The sequence below is a fragment of the Schistocerca nitens genome, chromosome 8 (assembly GCF_023898315.1).
Source record: "Schistocerca nitens isolate TAMUIC-IGC-003100 chromosome 8, iqSchNite1.1, whole genome shotgun sequence".
NCBI lineage: Eukaryota > Metazoa > Arthropoda > Insecta > Orthoptera > Acrididae > Schistocerca > Schistocerca nitens.
Genome location: NC_064621.1, coordinates 60,818,176 through 60,841,813, shown reverse-complemented (window position 1 = coordinate 60,841,813; position 23,638 = coordinate 60,818,176). Strand labels below are relative to the sequence as shown.

Below are 23,638 nucleotides of genomic sequence, written 5' to 3'. Positions count from 1 at the left end.
TTCGTTTTGTTTGCAGATGACACAAGTATTGCAATAAATAGTATGTCAAGGGTAGTTCTAGAAAGATCTGCTAACGATATTTTCATGGATATTAATAAATGGTTTAAAGCCAACTCACTGACATTAAACTTCGAAAAGACTCACTATATGCAATTCACAACCTGTAAGAGGTTTCCACCCAGCATATGCAGGAAGTATGAAGAAGAGCAGATAGAAGAGGTTGACATTCTTAAATTCCTGGGATTACAACTTGATAATAAATTCAGTTGTGAGGAGCACACCACAGAACTGAAGAAACACCTTAACAAATCTGTATTTGCAATTCGAGTGTTAGCTGACATAGGCGACATAAAAATGAAAAAGGTTGCATACTTTGCCTACTTTCATTCCATAATGTCATATGGTATAATATTTTGGGGTAACTCTTCAAGTCAAACAAAAGTTTTCAGAGTCCAAAAGCGTGTAATACGTATTATTTGTGGAGTAAATTCACGGACGTCCTGTAGAAACGTCTTCAAAGAACTGGGTATACTAACTACTGCCTCTCAGTATATTTACTCCTTAATGAAATTTGTCTTAAATAATATATCTCTTTTTCCAACAAACAGCTCAGTTCATACATACAATACCAGGAATAAAAATGATCTGCACAAGGACTTAAAAGCACTAACTTTAGTTCAAAACGGGGTCCACTACTCAGGAACACTCATCTTCAATAATTTGCCAGCAAACATAAAAAATTTAGTTACAAATAAAGTTCAGTTTCAAAGGATCCTGAAAGACTTACTAGTGGCCAACTCCTACTTCATTGACGAATTTTTTAATAGAAACAAATGATGTATTGTATATATTCATACTATTAGTATTGTTATTTCAGCTTAAAAAAATATTGACATGTTCCACATCCACGAGGATCTCCTCAGCACGGATCTATGGAACGAAAAACTAATCTAATCTAACCACTTTCGCCTACCCTCCTCTACTGAGCCATCTGCTGAGGTACAGGCCAAGTAATTTTGTATCCACTCTACGAGTACTCCCGGCGATTTCAGCGCGAATGCACAGTCAGTGGAAACAAGGATGCTTATTGTGGAACATTTTTACTGGCACTATTGTTTACTCACCTCGGGGGGCGGCCATTTCTGCGACGGCGGCGGCGGTGGCGGCGGCTCACAGACTGCCATGCGCCCAGCCTGCAACACACCGAACAACAATCAACACCGTGCAACGCTTGCAGGGGTGTGGATTCAGGAGCTGGGCGTGGGACTGGCTGCAGTGTACAGTGTATGCAGCGATTTTTTGTTTTTAACAATTTACACTGCCGAGAAGAAAACTATTTCACCCTTTTAGAGGTTTCCAATTCACTTAATATATATTGCAACAGTGTATACATAGTACATGAAATGACTACATTTATAAATCAGTATCACCAACGGCGACATTATCCTACTGGAACAACACACCACATTTCTGTTGGAAGAACGACAAGTACTTAACGCTTGTTAGCGTTCCCTCCAGAAACGCGAAAGGTGAACGGGAACTGTGAATGCCGGACATTTGCCACGCCGGACATTTGCCACACTTGCCCCTTCGCCAGGTAGCGATCCCTCAGGTAAGGAACCCCCTCCCTCGTACTTCTTCTGTCCGCTTTCAAACCGCCGTCTCCACATCTTACTCGATACAACCAGCACCTAAGGGACCTTCTCCTTCGATATCTTGGCGAAATACAAAGCTTCTTTTCCGAAATCGAAATATTTATAACTTTTGGGAAACGAAACCAATACCGACTATTATGTTAGTATGTAATTAGTTCCACCAAGTATAAATATACACTCCTGGAAATGGAAAAAAGAACACATTAACACTGGTGTGTCAGACCCACCATACTTGCTCCGGACACTGCGAGAGGGCTGTACAAGCAATGATCACACGCACGGCACAGCGGACACACCAGGAACCGCGGTGTTGGCCGTCGAATGGCGCTAGCTGCGCAGCATTTGTGCACTGCCGCCGTCAGTGTCAGCCAGTTTGCCGTGGCATACGGAGCTCCATCGCAGTCTTTAACACTGGTAGCATGCCGCGACAGCGTGGACGTGAACCGTATGTGCAGTTGACGGACTTTGAGCGAGGGCGTATAGTGGGCATGCGGGAGGCCAGGTGGACGTACCGCCGAATTACTTAACACGTGGGGCGTGAGGTCTCCACAGTACATCGATGTTGTCGCCAGTGGTCGGCGGAAGGTGCACGTGCCCGTCGACCTGGGACCGGACCGCAGCGACGCACGGATGCACGCCAAGACCGTAGGATCCTACGCAGTGCCGTAGGGGACCGCACCGCCACTTCCCAGCAAATTAGGGACACTGTTGCTCCTGGGGTATCGGCGAGGACCATTCGCAACCGTCTCCATGAAGCTGGGCTACGGTCCCGCACACCGTTAGGCCGTCTTCCGCTCACGCCCCAACATCGTGCAGCCCGCCTCCAGTGGTGTCGCGACAGGCGTGAATGGAGGGACGAATGGAGACGTGTCGTCTTCAGCGATGAGAGTCGCTTCTGCCTTGGTGCCAATGATGGTCGTATGCGTGTTTGGCGCCGTGCAGATGAGCGCCACAATCAGGACTGCATACGACCGAGGCACACAGGGCCAACACCCGGCATCATGGTGTGGGGAGCGATCTCCTACACTGGCCGTACACCACTGGTGATCGTCGAGGGGACACTGAATAGTGCACGGTACATCCAAACCGTCATCGAACCCATCGTTCTACCATTCCTAGACCGGCAAGGGAACTTGCTGTTCCAACAGGACAATGCACGTCCGCATGTATCCCGTGCCACCCAACGTGCTCTAGAAGGTGTAAGTCAACTACCCTGGCCAGCAAGATCTCCGGATCTGTCCCCCATTGAGCATGTTTGGGACTGGATGAAGCGTCGTCTCACGCGGTCTGCACGTCCAGCACGAACGCTGGTCCAACTGAGGCGCCAGGTGGAAATGGCATGGCAAGCCGTTCCACAGGACTACATCCAGCATCTCTACGACCGTCTCCATGGGAGAATAGCAGCCTGCATTGCTGCGAAAGGTGGATATACACTGTACTAGTGCTGACATTGTGCATGCTCTGTTGCCTGTGTCTATGTGCCTGTGGTTCTGTCAGTGTGATCATGTGATGTATCTGACCCCAGGAATGTCAATAAAGTTTCCCCTTCCTGGGACAATGAATTCACGGTGTTCTTATTTCAATTTCCAGGAGTGTAGATCCCTCTGTCTGTAAGATAGCTTCCTTTCACGCTTACTGATTGCGATAGAAACAGTCCATCGCCATGGGAGCAACTAGAAAGGAACGATGTAAAGAGATGTGGCTGTACGATAATCATTTCTTTTTGATCACTGCATTTGTGCCTACTTTAATTACTACAACTACATGCCCAAAAGACAATAAGGAAAGAAGAAATGGGCATGTGAATGTCTGAAAAGAAGAACGACATACACCATTTTAATTTACTCTCTAAAATCCAATATCCCTTGCGGCGTAACATTAGTTAGTAAAGTGTAGCGGGAAACACAGGCGGCCATTTCTCAAGGGTTGGCCATAGCAACTGCAACTGGAGGGTGGGCAGAGGAAAGATCATAGAATTTACGTAAGAATACGAGAAACCCGATATGTTGTCGCGGATCATCATTGAGCTGTGGTCCCAGGGACCCTGAGCAGCTTTGGCTGCTGCGGTCGCGATTCCTGGAGTGAAACATGCAGAAACTAAGGGCACAGAAGACCAGACCAGCCACGGACAGGTAAGTTGACAGATAGAGGACGTTAGCCCATCTGTGCATGACTGTCAGTCTTCTGGATTGCACTCTCTGTGTTCCGAAGGTAAACACAACCTCCAGGACAGGGCGCAAGGGCGGAAAAAAGCAAAGAAATGACAGGAGGAGGCCTTACACATTCTTCTACAGTGAAACGTAGGAAGGATTGCGGTCGTTTAGAAGCAGCAATGTTATTAGCTTTTTTAATTTATTTCGCCATTTAATTCGTTAATATTTTTCTACATTTATTTAGTTATATGAGTTACGGAAATAGCTCAAACACTGAATTTAAGCCACATCAAAACTTCCTGGACCCTGGACGGTTGGTTCCAGAGAACCAGATTGTTACCATAACCTGGATAATGACAGTTAACATTCAACATGTCAGCTTTTGATTATACGTACAAAGATACGGTGTGTTACAGGATGTACGGTAGAGACTGTACTGTACTAACCTATGCCACGATAACAGTATGCTTTTGTTGTTGTTATGCTCTTCAGTCCTGAGACTGGTTTGATGCAGCTCTCCATGCTACTCTATCCTGTCCAAGCTCCTTCATCTCCCAGTACCTACTGCAGCCTACATCCTTCTGAATCTGCTTAGTGTATTCATCTCTTGGTCTCCCTCTACGATTTTTACCCTCCACACTGCCCTCCAATACTAAATTGGTGATCCCTTGATGGCTCAGAACATGTTCTACCAACCGATCCCCTCTTCTAGTCGAGTTGTGCCACAAATTCCTCCCCAATCCTATTCAATATCTCTTCACTAGTTACGTGATCTACCCACCTAATCTTCAACATTCTTCTGTAGCGCCACATTTCGAAAGCTTCTATTCTCTTCTTGTCCAAACTATTTATCGTCCATGTTTCACTTCCATACATGGCTACACTCCATACAAATACTTTCAGAAACGACTTCCTGACACTTAAATCTATATTCGATGTTAACAAATTTCTCTTCTTCAGAAACGCTTTCCTTGCCATTGCCAGTCTACATTTTATATTCTCTCTACTTCGACCATCATCAGTTATTTTGCTCCCCAAATAGCAAAATTCCTTTTCTACTTTAAGTGTCTCATTTCCTAACCTAATTCCTTCAGCATCACCCGACTTAAATCGACTACATTCCATTATTCTCGTTTTGCTTTCGTTGATGTTCATCTTATACACTCCTTTCAAGACAACTGTCCATTCCGTTCAACTGCTCTTCCAAGTCCTTTGCTGTCTCTGACAGAATTACAATGTCATCGGCGAACCTCAAAGTTTATATTTCTTCTCCATGGATTTTAATACCTACTCCGAACTTTTCTTTTGTTTCCTTTACTGCTTGCTCAATATACAGATTGAATAGCATCGGGGAGAGGCTACAACCCTGTGTCACTCCCTTCGCAACCACTGCTTCCCTTTCATGTCCCTCGACTCTTATAACTGCCATCTGAATTTTCCCTTGCCACCTTCAGAATTTGAAAGAGAGTGTTCAAGTCAACATTGTCAAAAACTTTCTGAAAGTCTACAAATGCTAGAACGTAGGTTTGCCTTTCCTTAATCTTTCGTCTAAGATAAGTCGTAGGGTCAGTATTGCCTCACGTGTTCCAACATTTCTACGGAATCCAAACTGATCTCCCCCGAGGTCGGCTTCTACCAGTTTTTCCATTCGTCTGTAAAGAATTCGCGTTACTATTTTGCAGCTGTGTCTTATTAAACTGATAGTTCGGTAAGTTTCACATCTGTCAACACCGGCTTTCTTTGCGATTGGAATTATTATATTCTTCTTGAAGTCTGAGGGAATTTCGCCTGTGTCATACATCGTGCTCACCAGATGGTAGAGTTTTGTCAGGACTGGCTCTCCCAGACCATATGTCCAGTTATAGGTCGAGTGTGTGTGGCACCCAGACACGTTGGTTGCAGGCTCCCAACTGGCCTCCTTCTAACGAACATACCGCCGTCACTGGCACCGAGGCAGAGTCAAGTCTTTCTGCAACATCGCAGAACGAACATTCAGCTTCGTATAGCCCAATTACACGATCTCTTTCAAATTCAGTGAGATGTTGACAATGGCGTCTTTGTCGCCCTAAAGGCATTCTTGTCTAACAACAACTCGCCACATCCAATTTCAAAGGTAACTAACGCTCACGGCCGATACAGCGTGTCTTTAAAACAAACGTGATTTGCATCTTCATAGTGGCGCTACAAGCGTCACATTTATGCGGATGGTGCGAAATTTGAATAAACATCATATCTCAGAAGAAGAAACACGCCTACCAATTTCCGTTTACGTCGCGCAACTCTTCCTTGGTACTAAATTTTTTTTTCTGTTAGTACTGGAGAGATGGAAAAAATCAGTAATGCGTGGAGCTGTAATTATATGTACAATTCGTCAAATATATGGTAACTAACGCATATCTGTTATCTTCATGCCGGCCGAAGTGGCCGTGCGGTTAAAGGCGCTGCAGTCTGGAACCGCAAGACCGCTACGGTCGCAGGTTCGAATCCTGCCTCGGGCATGGATGTTTGTGATGTCCTTAGGTTAGTTAGGTTTAACTAGTTCTAAGTTCTAGGGGACTAATGACCACAGCAGTTGAGTCCCATAGTGCTCAGAGCCATTTTTTTTGTTATCTTCATGAAAAGTACTCGGCTTTTTATTTCTAATTACATACTGCACAGAAAAATCCAGTTTTGATTGGCGATATAAATTCTTAATTAGCGATATTTTATGAAAGATCGTTTGAATTTAAAAAAAATATTATAAATTAAATTTGTTTCATCTCTATGTATTTTATGCTTCACGGAATGGTCGTGGAATATGCACTTTTGTTTAAAACTTTGCCGTTCGTGGGAATAAGCCAGGCGGCCCGTCTAGTAACGAATCTTGCTTTAGGGTATTGACGGTCCTCAGAAAACTGCGACGGCGATTTTTTCGGAAATTTTTGAGAGCCGGATGGAACTGCTTTGCGCCATTGATATTTCAGTCTTGAGCTTCACGTACCATAAGTATTAAAAAAATACAAAAATCCGACTGCTGTGTGATCTCGTTGATAGAGTCTTCCGCTTTAAGTTGTACACAAGCGTCCAACGAAATACGGGCCGAATCGGTTGGCCATGTATGAGGCCGTCCCCTTGTCACTTATACAGGGTGTTCGAAAATTCCCGTTACAACTTCTAGTACTTAGAGAGGGGCGTGAGTACACAATATTTTGAATAGGAACCCAAGTCTGGAAACGTACCGTTTCCGTGCTGCAGCAGTTTGAAAACCTGTTTAATAGGTGGGTATTCAACGTGACAGTCATGGTTGGGGGTAGTTACATCGGATCGGCTGGTGTGGTGTCATTAGACGTCTGTCCTACCTCTCTCGGAATGCAACAGTTAAGGCGGTTACGTAGGATCGGCTCATGTCATTTGAATCTCTGTTGGTCTATTATGGCCGGGGGACATACGAACTTTTCAATTCAATGAACTTTACCAAAAGCCATACTCTTTAAGATATTTTATTTCAAAATCAACCAGTTTCGGCAATTTATTTTTCCATCTTCCGGCCCCATACGCTTTTTTCGGATCAACGAGCTTGTCGTATAACGCCATATAACTGGATATCGTGAATCCCAATCGTTGTGCAGCTGAATCATAAGAAAGCGTGACAGCAACTCTGTTGGGGTCTATGAGGCCTGAAGATGGCAAAATGAATTCCCGAAACTGGTTGCTTTCGAAATAAAATAAAATATCTTTAAGAGTACGGCTGTTGGTAAAGTTCAATGAATTGAAAAGATGTCGTTTGTCGTCCATCCTACTTCTCTGATCTGGTTCGAGTCTCATTCACGTGTCTGTGAGTGTTAGAGCAACAGGAACAGTACACCGACTCCATCCTTCTGGACGACGACGCTCACAATAATGGAAGAGGTGGTCGTCGCCTGTACCAAGATCGTTCTGCACAACGTCCGATTCCACCGTATATCCTTTTTGCCACAATTACGCAGCGGTTTCGAGACAAGGTACTTCCGCGGGACTGTGGTGCTCCAAGGAAACGTCCCACATCCGACCTGGAAGAGACCGTACTGCAACACGTTGAAGAGAACCCGTCAACAACTACGCGAGTGATTTCTTTGGCTGTTAATAAGTGGAACTGTTAAGCAAGTGAAGTCAATCAATTACTTGTGAAAGTGGCCGCGTTACAACCCGTTTCCAAATGGTTGTAGCACATAAGCGATACGTTTCCGGACTTGGATTCCAATTTAAAATACTCCATTTGTCAGAAGAGTTCCAGGACAGTCTTTTTATTTCGGAGTTTGCTATGGTAAGATCTAACACATATTGTTTTTATGCTACCTGCGCCCTTGAAATGACCTTGGCCATGTTTCCGCACAAACTCACTAGGTGGCAGGGTTGTGCTTAGCAGCACAGTGTTTGGGCTCTTGGCGCATTAGTTATGGTTCAAATGGCTCTGAGCACTATGGGACTCAACTGCTGAGGTCATTAGTCCCCTAGAACTTAGAACTAGTTAAACCTAACTAACCTAAGGACATCACAAACATCCATGCCCGAGGCAGGATTCGAACCTGCGACCGTAGCGGTCTTGCGGTTCCAGACTGCAGCGCCTTTAACCACACGGCCACTTCGGCCGGCCATTAGTTATGGTTATACAGTTGATGCTGATTGTGAGTAAAAAGCGAAAATCAAGTCATCGGGAAAACCACTAGCGAAACGTGGACAACGATTACGCACGCGTATGCAGGCGTTTCGTGGAGGCAGAGATTCTGTGCAAGACGATCCCAGAACTGGTCGCACGTCTGCAGCACATACCGAAGCAAACTTGGAGCGTGTAAGGCCGTTATTGCAAGAAGATCGTCATTTAACTGTGTGTACGACACCATGAGACCTTAATTTGAATCGTAATGTGTGTCATAAGATTTTACGTGAAGATTTTGAGGAACGGAAACTTAATGCGACACCCATCCTTGACATACTAACAGACGAACAGAAAGAGAAATGACGAAAAACTTCTGTTGAACTATTGGACAAGGCCAGAGTCCTGGATCACCAACCTAGAATAAAGTCAAACGATAACCTTCGAGAACAAAGATGTTGTTCGCATTCTTTGTAAATAAAGGATTAGTTGCGCATGTGAAACCAAATTCTTTACATCGGAGTCTCGAAACGTTTGTGAAAAGCAATTCGACGTCGCCAGTCTGACTTGTGGCATTCTCAGAATTGACCCTTACTGCATGACAATACAAGACTCCATACTGCTTTATCTGCTACCGGGTGTCCGCCCCCGGTAGCCTGAGTTAACAAGTCAACAACGAACTTAAATGGATGTCTTACGACGTCCGCCCCGAGCAGATGCAACGAAAAAAAAAAAAAGTGGTAGTGCGACAGAACGTCAGTCCTAAGGGCCCGGGTTCGATTCCCGGCTGGGTCGGAGATTTTCTCCGCTCAGGGACTGGGTGTTGTCCTAATCATCATCATTTCATCCCCATCGACGCGAAAGTAGCCGAAGTGGCGTCAAATGGAAAGACTTGCACCCGGCGAACGGTCTACCCGACTGGAGGCCCTAGTCACACATTTTTTTTTTTGCTACCGGGTTTCTGGGCAGACGTTCTGTTGCTGCCACCCCACATCCGCCATATTCGCCCGACCTCTCGCCTTGCGGTTTTTTGTTGTTGTTGTTGTTTCTGCGAGTGAAAAGGCGACTGAAAGGACAGGTATCAAACACATACAACGAGCTGTGACAAATGAGCTTACAACATCACAGTTGAAAATTTCCGTGCTGGCTTCCAAGCCCTCCAGAAACGTTGGCAGCTGTGTGTAGATAGCCAAGGGGGCTATTTCGATAGGGGCTAGTATCATTACTTGCCATGTACAGTTTTCTTTTCTTTTCTTTTGTTTTACACCTGCCACAGAGTTCTTCTGACAAAGGGAGCATTATCTACTCACTCCCCTCTACTAGTCCTAGAAGTTTGTAACGGGAATTTCCGAACACCATCTAAATAGCGGGAGAGACGTACAGTAGTTGACAGTCTCAAGATTTTAAACATGGCTGCAGCAGCAACTGTTAAAATTCTTCACACTAAAGGATGACAGCCAGAAACAGTTGCAGGATAGAATTTTTTAATTAAAATTCTTGACCACGGTTTCGGTACATATAAACATACCTTCATCAGAAGTAAAACTTCCTGAACAGAAAGACACATTCATTAGAAAAGCCATATCAACGAAAGTGAGAAACAGAAGCTTAAGTAACAGTGAAATTACTAAAGTAATACAGGCACAAAATCTTTAGTACTTACTAAAATTACATCATGCCATGGAGAATAATAAAATAATTATGCCAATGGCGTCGTCAGTAATTTAAAACATCTCCATTTATACGACATGTGTAATGGGCACAAGATCATAGCGAACAGTTTAACACCGTTGCTTCGCCTATGAACTATTGAGACACGAGTGTGAAAGCACTAAGGGAGACTGTTTCGCCGCGAGAGGGCACTTGCATGTGCAAGACTCGCGTATATTAAAATCCATAAATACATACATAAGAAAGCTTGAGCTTGGGAGATCTAACGAGAGAGGGCACAAGTGTCTTTTAGAGACAGATGCTTAAAAATCTCTAATTCTTCGAGCAATTCGGTGTCAAATGGCGTCTCTAGCCATACCTGTTTTCAGGATTTTAAATGAGATGTCCATGTATTTCGAAACAGCCTTTGAAACCTGGGCAGGTACATATTTCAAGATTTTAAACATGGCTGCAGCAGCAACTGTTAAAATTCTTCACACTAAAGGATGACAGCCAGAAACAGTTGCAGGATAGAATTTTTTAATTAAAATTCTTGACCACGGTTTCGGTACATATAAACATACCTTCATCAGAAGTAAAACTTCCTGAACAGAAAGACACATTCATTAGAAAAGCCATATCAACGAAAGTGCCTGTATTACTTTAGTAATTTCACTGTTACTTAAGCTTCTGTTTCTCACTTTCGTTGATATGGCTTTTCTAATGAATGTGTCTTTCTGTTCAGGAAGTTTTACTTCTGATGAAGGTATGTTTATATGTACCGAAACCGTGGTCAAGAATTTTAATTAAAAAATTCTATCCTGCAACTGTTTCTGGCTGTCATCCTTTAGTGTGGAGTTGACAGTCTACTTGTAGTCCAGGCTGCGAGCACTCATAACCGTGCAACTCGCTAAACTGCTGAACAAGGCTGGGTTGGTGATCGAAATAATGTACGTACATTGATAAGCCAGAACATTACGACCCCTGTTCACCGCGGCGTTGGGTGCCACCTAGTGGCGTTGCGGGAACGTGCCGCGCTAACAAAAGAACACTATGTGATCAAAAGTATCCGGACACTTGGCTGAAACTGACTTACAAGTTCGTGGCACACTCCATCGGTAATGATCAATATGGTGTTGGCCCACCCTTAGCCCTGATGACAGCTTCCACTCTCGCAGGCATACGTTCAATCAGGTGCTGTAAGGTTTCTTGGGGAATAACGGCCCATTCTTCACGGAGTGCTGCACTGAAGAGAGCTATCGATGTCGGTCGGTGAGGCCTGGCACGACGTCGGCGCTCAAAACCATCCCAAAGGTGGTCTATAGGATTCAGGTCAGGACTCTGTGCAGGCCAGTCCATTACTGGGATGTTATTGTCGTGTAACCACTCTGCCACAGGCCGTGCATTATGAACAGGTGCTCGATCGTGTTGAAACATGAAATCGGCATCACCGAATTGAACATGAAATCGGCATCACCGCATTGCTATTCCACAGTGGGAAGCAAGAAGGTGCTTGAAACATCAAGGTAGGGCTCTGCTGTGGTAGTGCCGCGCAAAACAACGGGAGTGCAAGCCCATTCTATGAAAAACAGGACCACACCACAACACCACCGCCTCCGAATTTTACTGTTGGCATTACACACGCTGGCAGAAGACGTTCACCGGGCATTCGCCATACCATACGCACACCCTGCTATCGGATCGCCATATTGTGCACCGTGATTCGTCACTCCACACAACGTTTTTCCAACGTCCAGTCGTTGCAGTTTCGAATACCTGTGTGACGGTCTGCACTGATGACTGCCTATTATGCATTACGACCTTCTTCAACTGTCGGCGGTCTCTGTGTCACTCAACAGACGAGGTCGGCCTGTACGGTTTTGTGTTGTAAGTGTACCTTCACGTTTCCACTTCTCTATCACATAGGAGACAGTGGACCTAGCGATGTTTAAGTGTGGAAACCTCGCGTACAGACGTATAGGGCAGTCACCTGATCACGTTTGAAGTCCGTGAGTTCCGTGGAGCGCCCCATTCTGCTCTCTCTCGATGTTTAATGAGTACTGAGGTCGCCGATATGGAGTTCCTGGCACTAGTTGAAGCACAATGCACCTAATATGAAAACCGTATGTTTATGGGTGTGTCCGGATACTTTTCATCACATAGTGTATGTATGCGGAGCAGACACGTACGGGGTATCACCCTAGAGAAAATATGGGCTGCAAATGGGGAAATCCATTGAGATAAGAGACTTTGACAAAGGGCAGATTATTATTATTACGCAAAGCCTGTGAATGATTATCTCGAAAACGGCGAAGCTGGTCGAATGTTCGCGTGCTACTGTCGTGAGCATCTAGGGAGAGAGATGGAATGACAGTGACAATAGCAGTAGGCGCTATATGGTTGGACGTCCCCGACTCTTCACAGAACGTGGGGTTCAGAGGCTTGTCTGCTCTGTAAAGGAGGATATATGGTGACCTGTGGAACCTCTGTCGACAGAGCACGATCCTGGTGCACACACAAGTGTTTTGGAGCACGCCGTTCATCGTACATTGTTGAACATGGAGCTCCGCAGCAGACCATCCCTACGTATTCACATGTTGAGCCAACGACACCATCAATTACGATTGCAGTGGGCACGGGACCATCGGGATTCGACCGTCGATAAATGTAAACGTGTCGGCTCTTCGGGTGATATCACAACCACAGGTGGAAGCATAAGCGGTCAAAGACACTACTAGATAGGGCATAACAACCTATAGCGAGCTAACATACACGTACAAGCGAAAACATTGACAAGCCCCCGTATATCAGCAACATTGATTGGATTTGCCAGCTGCTGTTAAAGCCGACCAACAGGCTACAGCAGGGAAGCCGACAAGCTCGCACACTAACGCACAAACAAATCCCCAACATTACCCTACACTGTGATTCCGCTCGTATGACCTATCGGACACTAGAAGATGATGAACCTGTTACAGGTATGCTGGCACTGACGGAGAAGCCAACACCAACACCCAGTTGCAGCCGCCGAGAAACACCACCGCACGGCGTCAAAGGTATCCGCCTGCATGATACCCACTACTGACAAAGCCCACCCTTGCATGAACTGTCGCAGGCGCCAATAAAACCGCTACTGATCTTACAACCCGACCAGCTGTCGCAGAGGTTTTTTTCCCCCTTGGATCTTGCCTTGGCACTTCCCCCCGCCCTCTCTCTTCCCTTCAAACAGCTACCCTTCGTTCATCTTTCGACCCAATCCATCTCCAGATGAGTGTATTGTTGTTGTGGTCTTCAGTCCTGAGACTGGTTTGATGCAGCTCTCCATGCTACTCTATCCTGTCCAAGCTCCTTCATCTCCCAGTACCTACTGCAGCCTACATCCTTCTGAATCTGCTTAGTGTATTCATCTCTTGGTCTCCCTCTACGATTTTTACCCTCCACGCTGCCCTCCAGTACTAAATTTGTTATCCCTTGATGCCTCAGAACATGTCCTACCAACCGATCCCTTCTTCTAGTCAAGTTGTGCCACAAACTTCTCCCCAATCCTATTCAATACCTCCTCATTAGTTACGTGATCTACCCACCTAATCTTCAACATTCTTTTGTAGCACCACATTTCGAAAGCTTCTATTCTCTTCTTGTCCAAACTATTTATCGTCCATGTTTCACTTCCATACATGGCTACACTCCATACAAATACTTTCAGAAACGACTTCCTGACACTTAAATCTATATTCGATGTTAACAAATTTCTCTTCTTCAGAAACGCTTTCCCTGCCATTGCCAGTCTACATTTTACATCCTCTCTACTTCGACCATCATCAGTTATTTTGCTCCCCAAATAGCAAAATTCCTTTACTACTTTAAGTGTCTCATTTCCTAATCTAATTCCCTCAGCATCAGCCGTCTTAATTCGACTACATTCCATTATCCTCGTTTTGCTTTTGTTGATGTTCATCTTATATCCTCCTTTCAAGACACTGTCCATTCCGTTCAACTGCTCTTGCAAGTCCTTTGCTGTCTCTGACATAAAAACTGAGGTTCGCCGATGCAATTGTAATTCTTTCTTCTCCCTGGATTTTAATACCTACTCCAAATTTTTCGGATCTCCGGGCGGGGACTACTCAAGAAGACGTCGTTATCAGGAGAAAGAAAACTGGCGTTCTACGGATCGGAGCGTGGAATGTCAGATCCCTTAATCGGGCAGGTAGGTTAAAAAATTTTAAAAGGGAAATGGATATGTTAAAGTTAGATATACTGCGAATTAGTGAAGTTCGGTGGCAGGAGGAACAAGACTTTTGGTCAGGTGAATACAGGGTTATAAATACAAAATCAAATAGGAATAATGCAGGAGTAGGTTTAATAATGAATAAAAAAATAGGAGTACGGGTAAGCTACTACAAACAGCATAGTGAACGTGTTATTGTGGCCAAGATAGACACGAAGCCCATGCCTACTACAGTAGTACAAGTTTATATGCCAACTAGCTCTGTAGATGAGCGTATATTAGCGGTTAATCATACCTAGACGTACGCTGACATCGCAGACCCACATCCTGCGAGACTTCACTCACTGAAAACCGACTAATGTACACAGATGGCAGTGGACCTTTTGTGTTGGCCATCACGCCGGTGTGGGCGTGGAGGTGTTCCACCCCTACAAAAAAAAAGAGGGTGTAACATTTTTGCTACACTAGATCACTGGTCGGCACTAGATCGCTGGTCGTCTTCACAGACACCGTCATCGAGGTGAATGGCGCTTCGAAACGTACTGCGCGCCACGGAGGCTGATCTGAACAGCATTACGCTACGGGAGACATTCTCCTGCGCTTGCATGGGACCTGAGGTAGTAATCGAAGACACGCAGACAGCTGAGAACCGCATGCAGCCCTCGATGCTTGATGTCTTCCCCGACAGCGGCGTCATCTCTCAGCGGTATAATTGGCCGTGTCTCGGGGCCAGAACCGTGCTGCAGTGGTTTCAGGAGCATTATAGTGAACTCTCGTTGATGTCTCAGCGACCAAATTCACCTCATGTAAGTCCTATGGAACCCATCCGGATCGCCATCGGGAGCCATTACCGCGTACGCAAATCAGCAGCTAGCTATTTACGCCAATTACATGACCTGTGCGTGGAAATTTAATGCCACATACCTCCACAAACCTACCATCAAACGGTCGGATTCCTGATAAGCAGTATCAGTGATGTATTGTGTCTCAAAGAGGGATAACAAGATACACTAATGGCCATTAAAATTGCTACACCAAGAAGAAATGCAGATGATAAACGGGTATCCATTGGACAAATATATTATACTAGAACTGACATGTGATTTAATTTCACGCAATTTGGGTGTATAGATCCTGAGAAATCAGTACCCTGAACAACCACCTCTGGCCGTAATAACGGCCTTGATACGCCTGGGCATTGAGTCAAACAGAGCTTGGATGGCGTGTACAGGTACAGCTGCCCATGCAGCTTCAACACGATATCACAGTTCATCAAGAGTAGTGACTGGCGTATTGTGACGAGCCAGTTGCTTGGCCGCCATTGACTAGAAGTTTTGAATTGGTGAGAGATCTGGAGAATGTGCTGGCCAAGGCAGCAGTCGAACATTTTCTGTATCCTGAAAGGCCCGTACAGGACCTGCAACAAGCAGTCGTGCATTATTCTGGTGAAATTTACGGTTTCGCAGGGATCGAATGAAGGGTAGAGCCACGGGGCGTAACACATCTGAAATGTAACGTCCACTGTTCAAAGTGCCGTCAATGCGAACAAGAGGTGACCGAGACATGTAACCAATGGCACCTCATACCATCACGCCGGGAGATACGCCAGTATGGGGATGACGAATACACGCTTCCAATGTGGGTTCACCGCGGTGTCGCCCGACGAGGATGCGACCATCATGATGCTGTAAACAGAACCTGGATTCATCCGAAAAAATGACGTTTTGCCATTCGTGCACCCAGGTTCGTCGTTGAGTACACCATCGCAGACGCTCCTGTCTGTGATGCGGCGTCAAGGGTAACCGCAGCCACGGTCTCTGAGCTGATCATGCTGCTGCAAACGTCGTCCAACTGTTCGTGCAGATGCTTGTTGTCTTGCAAACGTCCCCATCTGTTGACTCAGGGATCAAGACGTGGCTGCACGATCCGTTACAGCCATGCGGATAAGATGCCTGTCATCTCGACTGCTAGTGATACGAGGCCGTTGGGATCCAGCACGGCGTTCCGTATTACCGTCCTGAACCTACCGATTCCATATTCTGCTAACAGTCATTGGATCTCGACTAACGCGAGCAGCAATGTCGCGAGACGATAAACCGCAATAGCGATAGGCTACAATCGGACCTTTATCAAAGTCGGAAACGTGATGGTACGCATTTCTCCTCCTTACACGAGGCATCACAACAACGTTTCACCAGGCAACGCCGGTCAACTGCTGTTTGTATATGAGAAATCGGTTGGAAACTTTCCCCATGTCAGGACGTCGTAGGTGTCGCCACCGGCGCCAACCTTGTGTGAATGCTCTGGAAAGCTAATCATTTGCATTTCGCAGCATCTACTTCCTGTCGGTTAAATTTCGCGTCTGTAGCACGTCATCTTCGTGGTGTAGAAGTTTTAATGGCCAGTAGTGTACTAAGCAGGTGGTCATGGTCCATCACGCAAGTGTCGCCGTGCTGGGCGACGCCTCGGGCTGTGGCCCGCGCCCTGGCCTCGCTGCGTCAAGAGGGGCGCGCCGCGGCGGGCTGGGGATCGATGCCCGGTCCGGCGGCCGGCGCCCGGCTGGCGCGACGCGTCAGACGCCGCTCCCGCCGCCCACGCTCCGCCGGTCCACGGGCGTGTCGCTACGCCGCAGACGCCCAGCGCCGCCGCGATTAACGAACGCCCCGCGGCCTAACGATCGGCCATAGCCGCTGCGCAGTTTCTGCCCGCTTCCACTAATTACTCTTCTCCAGTTGCTGATAGTTCGACCTACAGCGAAACGCAGTTGAGGACTGTGCAGTTTACCAAGTCGTACTTTTGTGTCCTATCTAAAGCATCTATGTGGACCACAGTATCCTCCCAAATAAACTGAGGTTTTATGTAATTGATAGTTAGCCAACTAACGGGTAATGTGATGTCTAACGAAAACAATTCAGGAAGTTGTACATACACTACCGGCCATTAAAATTGCTACACCACGAGGATGTGCTACAGACGCGAAATTTAACCGACAGGAAGAAGATGCTGTGATATGCAAATGATTAGTTTTTCAGAGCATTCACACAAGGTTGGCACCGGTGGCGACACCTACAACGTCCTGACATGGGGAAAGTTTCCAACCGATTTCTCATACACAAACAGCAGTTGACCGGCGTTGCCTGGTGAAACGTTGTTGTGATGCCTCGTGTAAGGAGGAGAAATGCGTACCATCACGTATCCGACTTTGATAAAGGTCCGATTGTAGCCTATCGCTATTGCGGTTTATCGTCTCGCGACATTGCTGCTCGCGTTGGTCGAGATCCAATGACTGTTAGCAGAATATGGAATCGGTAGGTTCAGGACGGTAATACGGAACGCCGTTGCTGGATCCCAACGGCCTCGTATCACTAGCAGCCGAGATGACAGGCATCTTATTCGCATGGCTGTAACGGATCGTGCAGCCACGTCTCGATCCCAGAGTCAACAGATGGGGACATTTGCAAGACAACAATCATCTGCACGAACAGTTCAACGACGTTTGCAGCAGCATGGACTATCAGCTCGGAGACCATGGCTGCGGTTACCCTTGACGCTGCATCACAGACAGGAGCGCCTGCGATGGTGCAGTCAACGACGAACCTGGGTGTACGAATGCCAAACGTCATTTTTTCGGATGAATCCAGGTTCTGTTTACAGCATCATGATGGTGGCATCCGTGTTTGGCGACATCGCGGTGAACGCACAGTGAAAGCCTGTATTCGTCATCGCCATACTGGCGTATCACCCGGCGTGATGGTATGGGGTGCCATTGGTTACACGTCTCGCTCACCTCTTGTTCGCATTGACGGCACTTTGAACAGTGGACGTTACATTTCAGATGTGTTACGCCCCGTGGCTCTACCCTTCATTCGATCCCTGCGAAACCCTACATTTCAGCAGGATAATGCACGACCGCATGTTGCAGGTCCTGTACGGGCCTTTTAGGATATAGAAAATGTTCGACTGCTGCCCTGGCCAGCACATTCACCAGATCTCTCACCAATTGAAAACGTCTAGTCAATGGTGGCCGAGCAACTGGCTCGTCACAATACGCCAGTCACTCTCTTGATGAACTGTGGTATCGTGTTGAAGCTGAATGGGCAGCTGTACCTGTACACGCCATCCAAGCTCTGTTTGGCTCAATGCCCAGGCGTCTCAAGGCCGTTATGACGGCCAGAGGTGGTTGTTCTGGGTACTGATTTCTCAGGATCTATGCACCCAAACTGCGTGAAAATGTAATCACATGTCAGTTCTTCTTCTTCTTAAGTTGCCAATCCTAAGATTGATTTGCAGCAGCTCTCCATTCAGTGCGATTGTCGGCCAGCCTCTTCAATTCCGTGAAACTTCCGCATCCTACGTCCTGCATTATCTGGCTTATGTACTTTCTTCTAGGTCTGCATCTTGCCCTTTTGCCCTCCACAAGGCCTTGCGTTATAGTGTGGAGAAGACTCTCATGTCTCAGAATGTGTCCTATCCATATATCTCTCCTCTTCTTGACCGTCTTCCAAAGAACTGGAACTTCCTCCGCTCTCTGCAGGACTTCTTCATTTGTCATCCTGGCCGTCCATGGAATTTTTAACATCCTTCGCAGATACCACATTTCGAATCCTTCAGTCCGTCTTCTTTCGTCCTCTCCAAGTGTCCAGGTTTCGCTGCCGTAGAGAAGCACACTCCCAACAAAGGTCTTTATTAACCGCTTCCTTAACGACAGACTTATCATATTTGATGTGAGGAGTCCTTTCCTTTTATAGAATGCATTCTTTGCCTGATTTATTCTACTTATTACATCTTTCCTACTACGACCATCTGATGTTATTCTGCTTCCCAAGTAGACAAAGTCTTGTATTTCTTTCAGCTTCTCTCCATTCAGCCTTATATTCGTAATTGCTTGATTATTTTGTTTGCTTGCAACTAAGATTTTTGTTTTTGACTTATTAATTTACCGTGTAGCAAGAGTGTTTTCCATTTCCTCCAACACTACTTGTAATTCTTCCTCATTTTCCGCTAGGACAGCAATGTCATCCGCAAAACGCAGCATATCAACTATTTTTCCCTGGATCCTGATTCCATTAGCTTGTCCTAACTTTTCTCTGACCTCGTCCATTGCTTTCTGTATGTACATATTAAAGAGGACAGGGGAGAGTGCACATCCCTGTCTCACACCCTGTTTAATTTTTGCTTGTTGTTGATGTTCCCCACATCTCACTATTGCCACCTCTTCTTTGTATATGTTCCATATCGTTCTCCTGTCCTTGTACTTAGCTCCAGTTTCCCTCAATATCTGGAATAGTTTTTTCCATTCAACCTTATCAAAGGCCTTTTCGAGGTCAACAAATGCTATGTAGGTGTCCTTTCCTTTTTCCATTCTTTTTTCTATTATGAGCCTTAGGGCCATAATGGCTTCTCGCGTACCTCTCCCTCTTCTAAAGCCAAACTGGTCTTCTGTGAGCATGCATTCCACGTTCCCTTCAATTCTTCTGAGGAGGATGGTCGTCAAAATTTTTGATGCATGTGATGTTAGGCTGAGGGTTCTGTATTGTGCACACGATTTTGCTGGCATTTTCTTTGGTAATCGAACAATAATACACTTTTTGAAGTCCTCAGGCAGCTCTCCAGTATCATATATTTGGCAGATTAATTTATACAATTTATCTTTTATTTCTGTTCCAGCTGCTTTGATGATTTCTGCAGGCAATAAGTCAATTCCTGGTGCTTTTCCGTGCTTAAGTGCCTGTATTGCCTGATCAAATTCAGACCTTAGTATGCTGTCTCTTAGTTCATCTTTATCTACTTCGTCCTCACTTTCAATCATGTCATCTTGTACGTTGCCTCCATATAATTTCTCTAGGTATTCCTTCCACGTAAGTGCTATATCTTCATGATTATACACCATCTTATTATCCTCTCTTATTAGGGCATTACATCTAATCCTTTGTCCTCAGTTCTAGTATAATATAATTGTCCAATGGATACCCGTTTATAACCTGTATTTCTTCTTGGTGTAGGAATTTTAATGGCCAGTAGCGTAGTAGTTAAATTATTGTACTCAGGGGAGATTCCTTTAATTGGAGAGAAATCACGTATGGATTTCACAATGGCTCAATTTTGGGGTCGCATTATTGTTTCTCATACATTGTTCCCTCTAACACACAACAACTACCATAAGTGAATCGAGGGAAGATGCTTATTGGGCTATGATGCCTATTTGCTCGTGTTACTTCAGTGTGTCAAGAGATCGCAGCACCCAGCGTCCACCGGTTCCGTAAGTCTAGAGGTCCAAGCGATAGCTGCAGTTGTAACGCATATTTTTCGTCTTTGACGGCAAAAAACCTGTAGTATGTAGTCATTTTTAGCATTTCTAACCACCAGTTTATCATGTTCTCTGTGTCTTCAAGTATGTGTGCATCCCGTTATTTGTCGTTAGCTAACATACTGGAACACATTTCAACATCCACCTCACCCCGATACATGGGAGAGACGCCATGTTTCCTTTCTGGTAACATGGACACCCGTAATAACTTTTTTTGTGCCTTTACTTATTTGCGGACGATGCCTAGAAATTACTGAGAAGCATCTTATTGGAACCAATATTCTTGATGGACCTGGCAACTCGGAACCCCACACACACAATGAATCTGTAAGCGCAGAAATTGCATCTAAAGCGAGCTACCTCATTTGAAAAGATTCCACCGATATCAGTTTTAGAAACACCACAGAAAAGGAGCAAGAAAACTGCATCGGTTCTGACAGACCAGGAGACCCTACAAAGTTTGAAAGAGCGCAGCAAAAAAGGAGTGACGCAGAAAAAAGCATCCGACCATCTAACGAGAAAGAAAAGTAAAATCGATTGCTAAAGGCAATGACTGTAGTGTAAAAGGCACTATGAAAAGAAAAGGGACCGTAAGTGGATTGGATTCAGTGCATGCACTGTAAGAAGACACTTCATTAAACACGCACAAATGAACCAGATATGTGTAACGGCTCTGCTGTAAAACAGTAGGTATCAACAGCAGAACGGTCGGTAATTGCTAAACAAAATTTCATTTTGTATTACTTGTGGTGACACGAAAGGTATGATTTTATCATATTCATCGGTTTTTAGTTTCAAGAAACCTTGCCAAACATGAGTGATCATTTTCGATTAGAAAACCTCAAAATTCCCATAATAATTTCATGTCGAAGCAAAAAGTATGCCATGTTCGACCATCGTGTTATATTTCCTTTGCGGATTCCCGGCTGGGTCGGAGATTTTCTCCGCTCAGGGACTGGGTGTTGTGTTGTCCTAATCATCATCATTTCATCCCCATCGACGCGCAAGTCGCCGAAGTGGCGTCAAATCGAAAGACTTGCACCAGGCGAACGGTCTACCCGACGGGAGGCCCTCGTCACACGGCATTTCATTTCATTTCATTTATTTCCTTTGCGGATGATACTATTACAGGGTGTCCCACATAAAATCGGTACGTCCCTCGTACTGGTTAATTATCTTTAGTCGTACTGTTTGTGAAGCCGCAATATTGTCTCGTAACTTGGCTACACTGCATTTTACCGGAAAACTGTGTGTTCGTAACTTCCTGGCCGATTACAGCTCTGTGCCGGATCGAGACTCGAACTCGGGACCTTTGCCTTTCGCTGGTTGAGCACTTGCCCGCGAAAGGCAAAGGTCCCGAGTTCGAGTCTCGGCCCGGCACATAGTTTTAATCTGCCAGGAAGTTTCATATCAGGGCATACTCCGCTGCAGAGTGAAAATCTCATTCATTATTTTATTACGATGATCATTTCTCCCTATGTTGGTGGGTGCCAACGTTCCAACAAAATAGTTTCACACTCTCACGAGAAAATTGGTGATTGGAATTTCATGAGAAAGACCTGCTGCAGCGAAAAGCACCGTTGTTCTAATGACTGTCACCCCAATTCGTGTATCGTATCTGTGTCACTCTCTCACTTATTTTGCGACAGTACGAAACGAGCTGCTCTTGTTTGAACTTTCTCCATGTTCCCCGTCAATCTGTAATGCGCCAAAGTTTGTAATACGTTTAATCGGCATTACTAGTAGCTGTCGCCACATCTTATTATCAAAATTTGCTGTTATGAAAAGAAGCGAGGGTGTAATGAGATGTTTGAAAACTGTTCTTACACGTATCTTCGTAAAATTTTGTAGAGTTTGTCGCCTGAGAATATCTGGGAAGCAGAGTCCCTCGAAAGTCTGCGACTTTAGTACTCACGAACGACTGCCGAGTTGCAGCTTGGGGCAAAGATAACGTCTACGGCGCAGCCGGCCACTGCGAAACCAGCTATCGTTAAAAGGGAGAATTAGCGTGCTACGTTTGTTCCTGGTAGCTGGTTCTTCGTTTTTCCCTAGAGAAATTCAACTAGTCGTTGTTGGTTGGTAGCCGGGCTAAGATCTATACGGGTCGGTGTTTGGCGTTTTTAAACGCTACGGTAGTTTAGGAGAATTCCGTGGGTTTGTTATCGGCTTGTTTGAAAGATATTTACGCCGATCTCTGATAATTTGTGGGCCGAAAAGCGTTAAGTGATTCATTCGTGTGGGAACATAGAATAGATAGCAGTAGTGGCTACGGTATATTGTAGTTTATGATTGGTTTCTCGTGGATGGTGATTTTATGTAGAAACAGGTACTGAACGAAGTGTAGCTGGAAAGGTATTCATTTGTAGGCGAACCATATCTCGATTGGAGCGCAGATCTTCCATTTTGTTGTGGGAGATGCGTCACGTTATCACGTGAAGTCTTTACATGGATTTGAAGGTGGAGAAAGTACCCACTAAGAATACAGTGTCCCTGCGATGGTGTAGTAGTTGATTTGAAGGTGGAAGCAAGAACTTAGGAAATGGTGCTTCGCGATATTATCTTTGTAGTTAAGAGAACGGACGTCTTACTGTTGTTTATGATATAGCGGAAACTAATCTAAGTTAGTAGGAGATTTGCACGAGCTGTCTCGAATTTAGTAGCTTTATCTATAAAACTCTAAACGGCAAAGCAAGAACTATTGCTATTGAGGACACGCTAATTGTGTCTCCTATTGTGCGAGTGCTGTACTCTAAATAATTTCGATAGTAGTGGGTCCGCGGAAGGTCAATGCCTGATGTGGGATTAGTTTCGTGTTTATTTTAAAGTTCAAGTGGTTTAAAACTGGCGGTGACACCCCCAGGTTTTTAATTTAAATTTTTTTCAGCTTAGAGAGGTTTGTTTGATTGGCCACCACTTGTAAAATCAGAGCTGACTTCTACCTGCACATTAAAGAAAACAGACAATAAAGGCGGAATCGGCCGCGGTGGTCTAGCGGTTCTGGCGCTGCAGTCCGGAACCGCGGGACTGCTACGG

At 45.4% G+C, this 23,638-nt stretch overlaps 1 protein-coding gene across 1 annotated transcript in view; it reads right to left on the bottom strand.

The window, feature by feature from the left end:
- Nucleotides 1–23,638, bottom strand: part of LOC126198433 (phospholipid-transporting ATPase ID) — an 896,650-nt gene that overhangs the window by 537,903 nt on the left and 335,109 nt on the right. Inside the window, exon 3 of the mRNA XM_049934743.1 lies at nucleotides 1,125–1,193. Coding sequence (XP_049790700.1) covers nucleotides 1,125–1,140 — 16 coding nt within the window. The 5' untranslated portion in view covers nucleotides 1,141–1,193. The remainder of the gene's footprint in view (nucleotides 1–1,124; nucleotides 1,194–23,638) is intronic.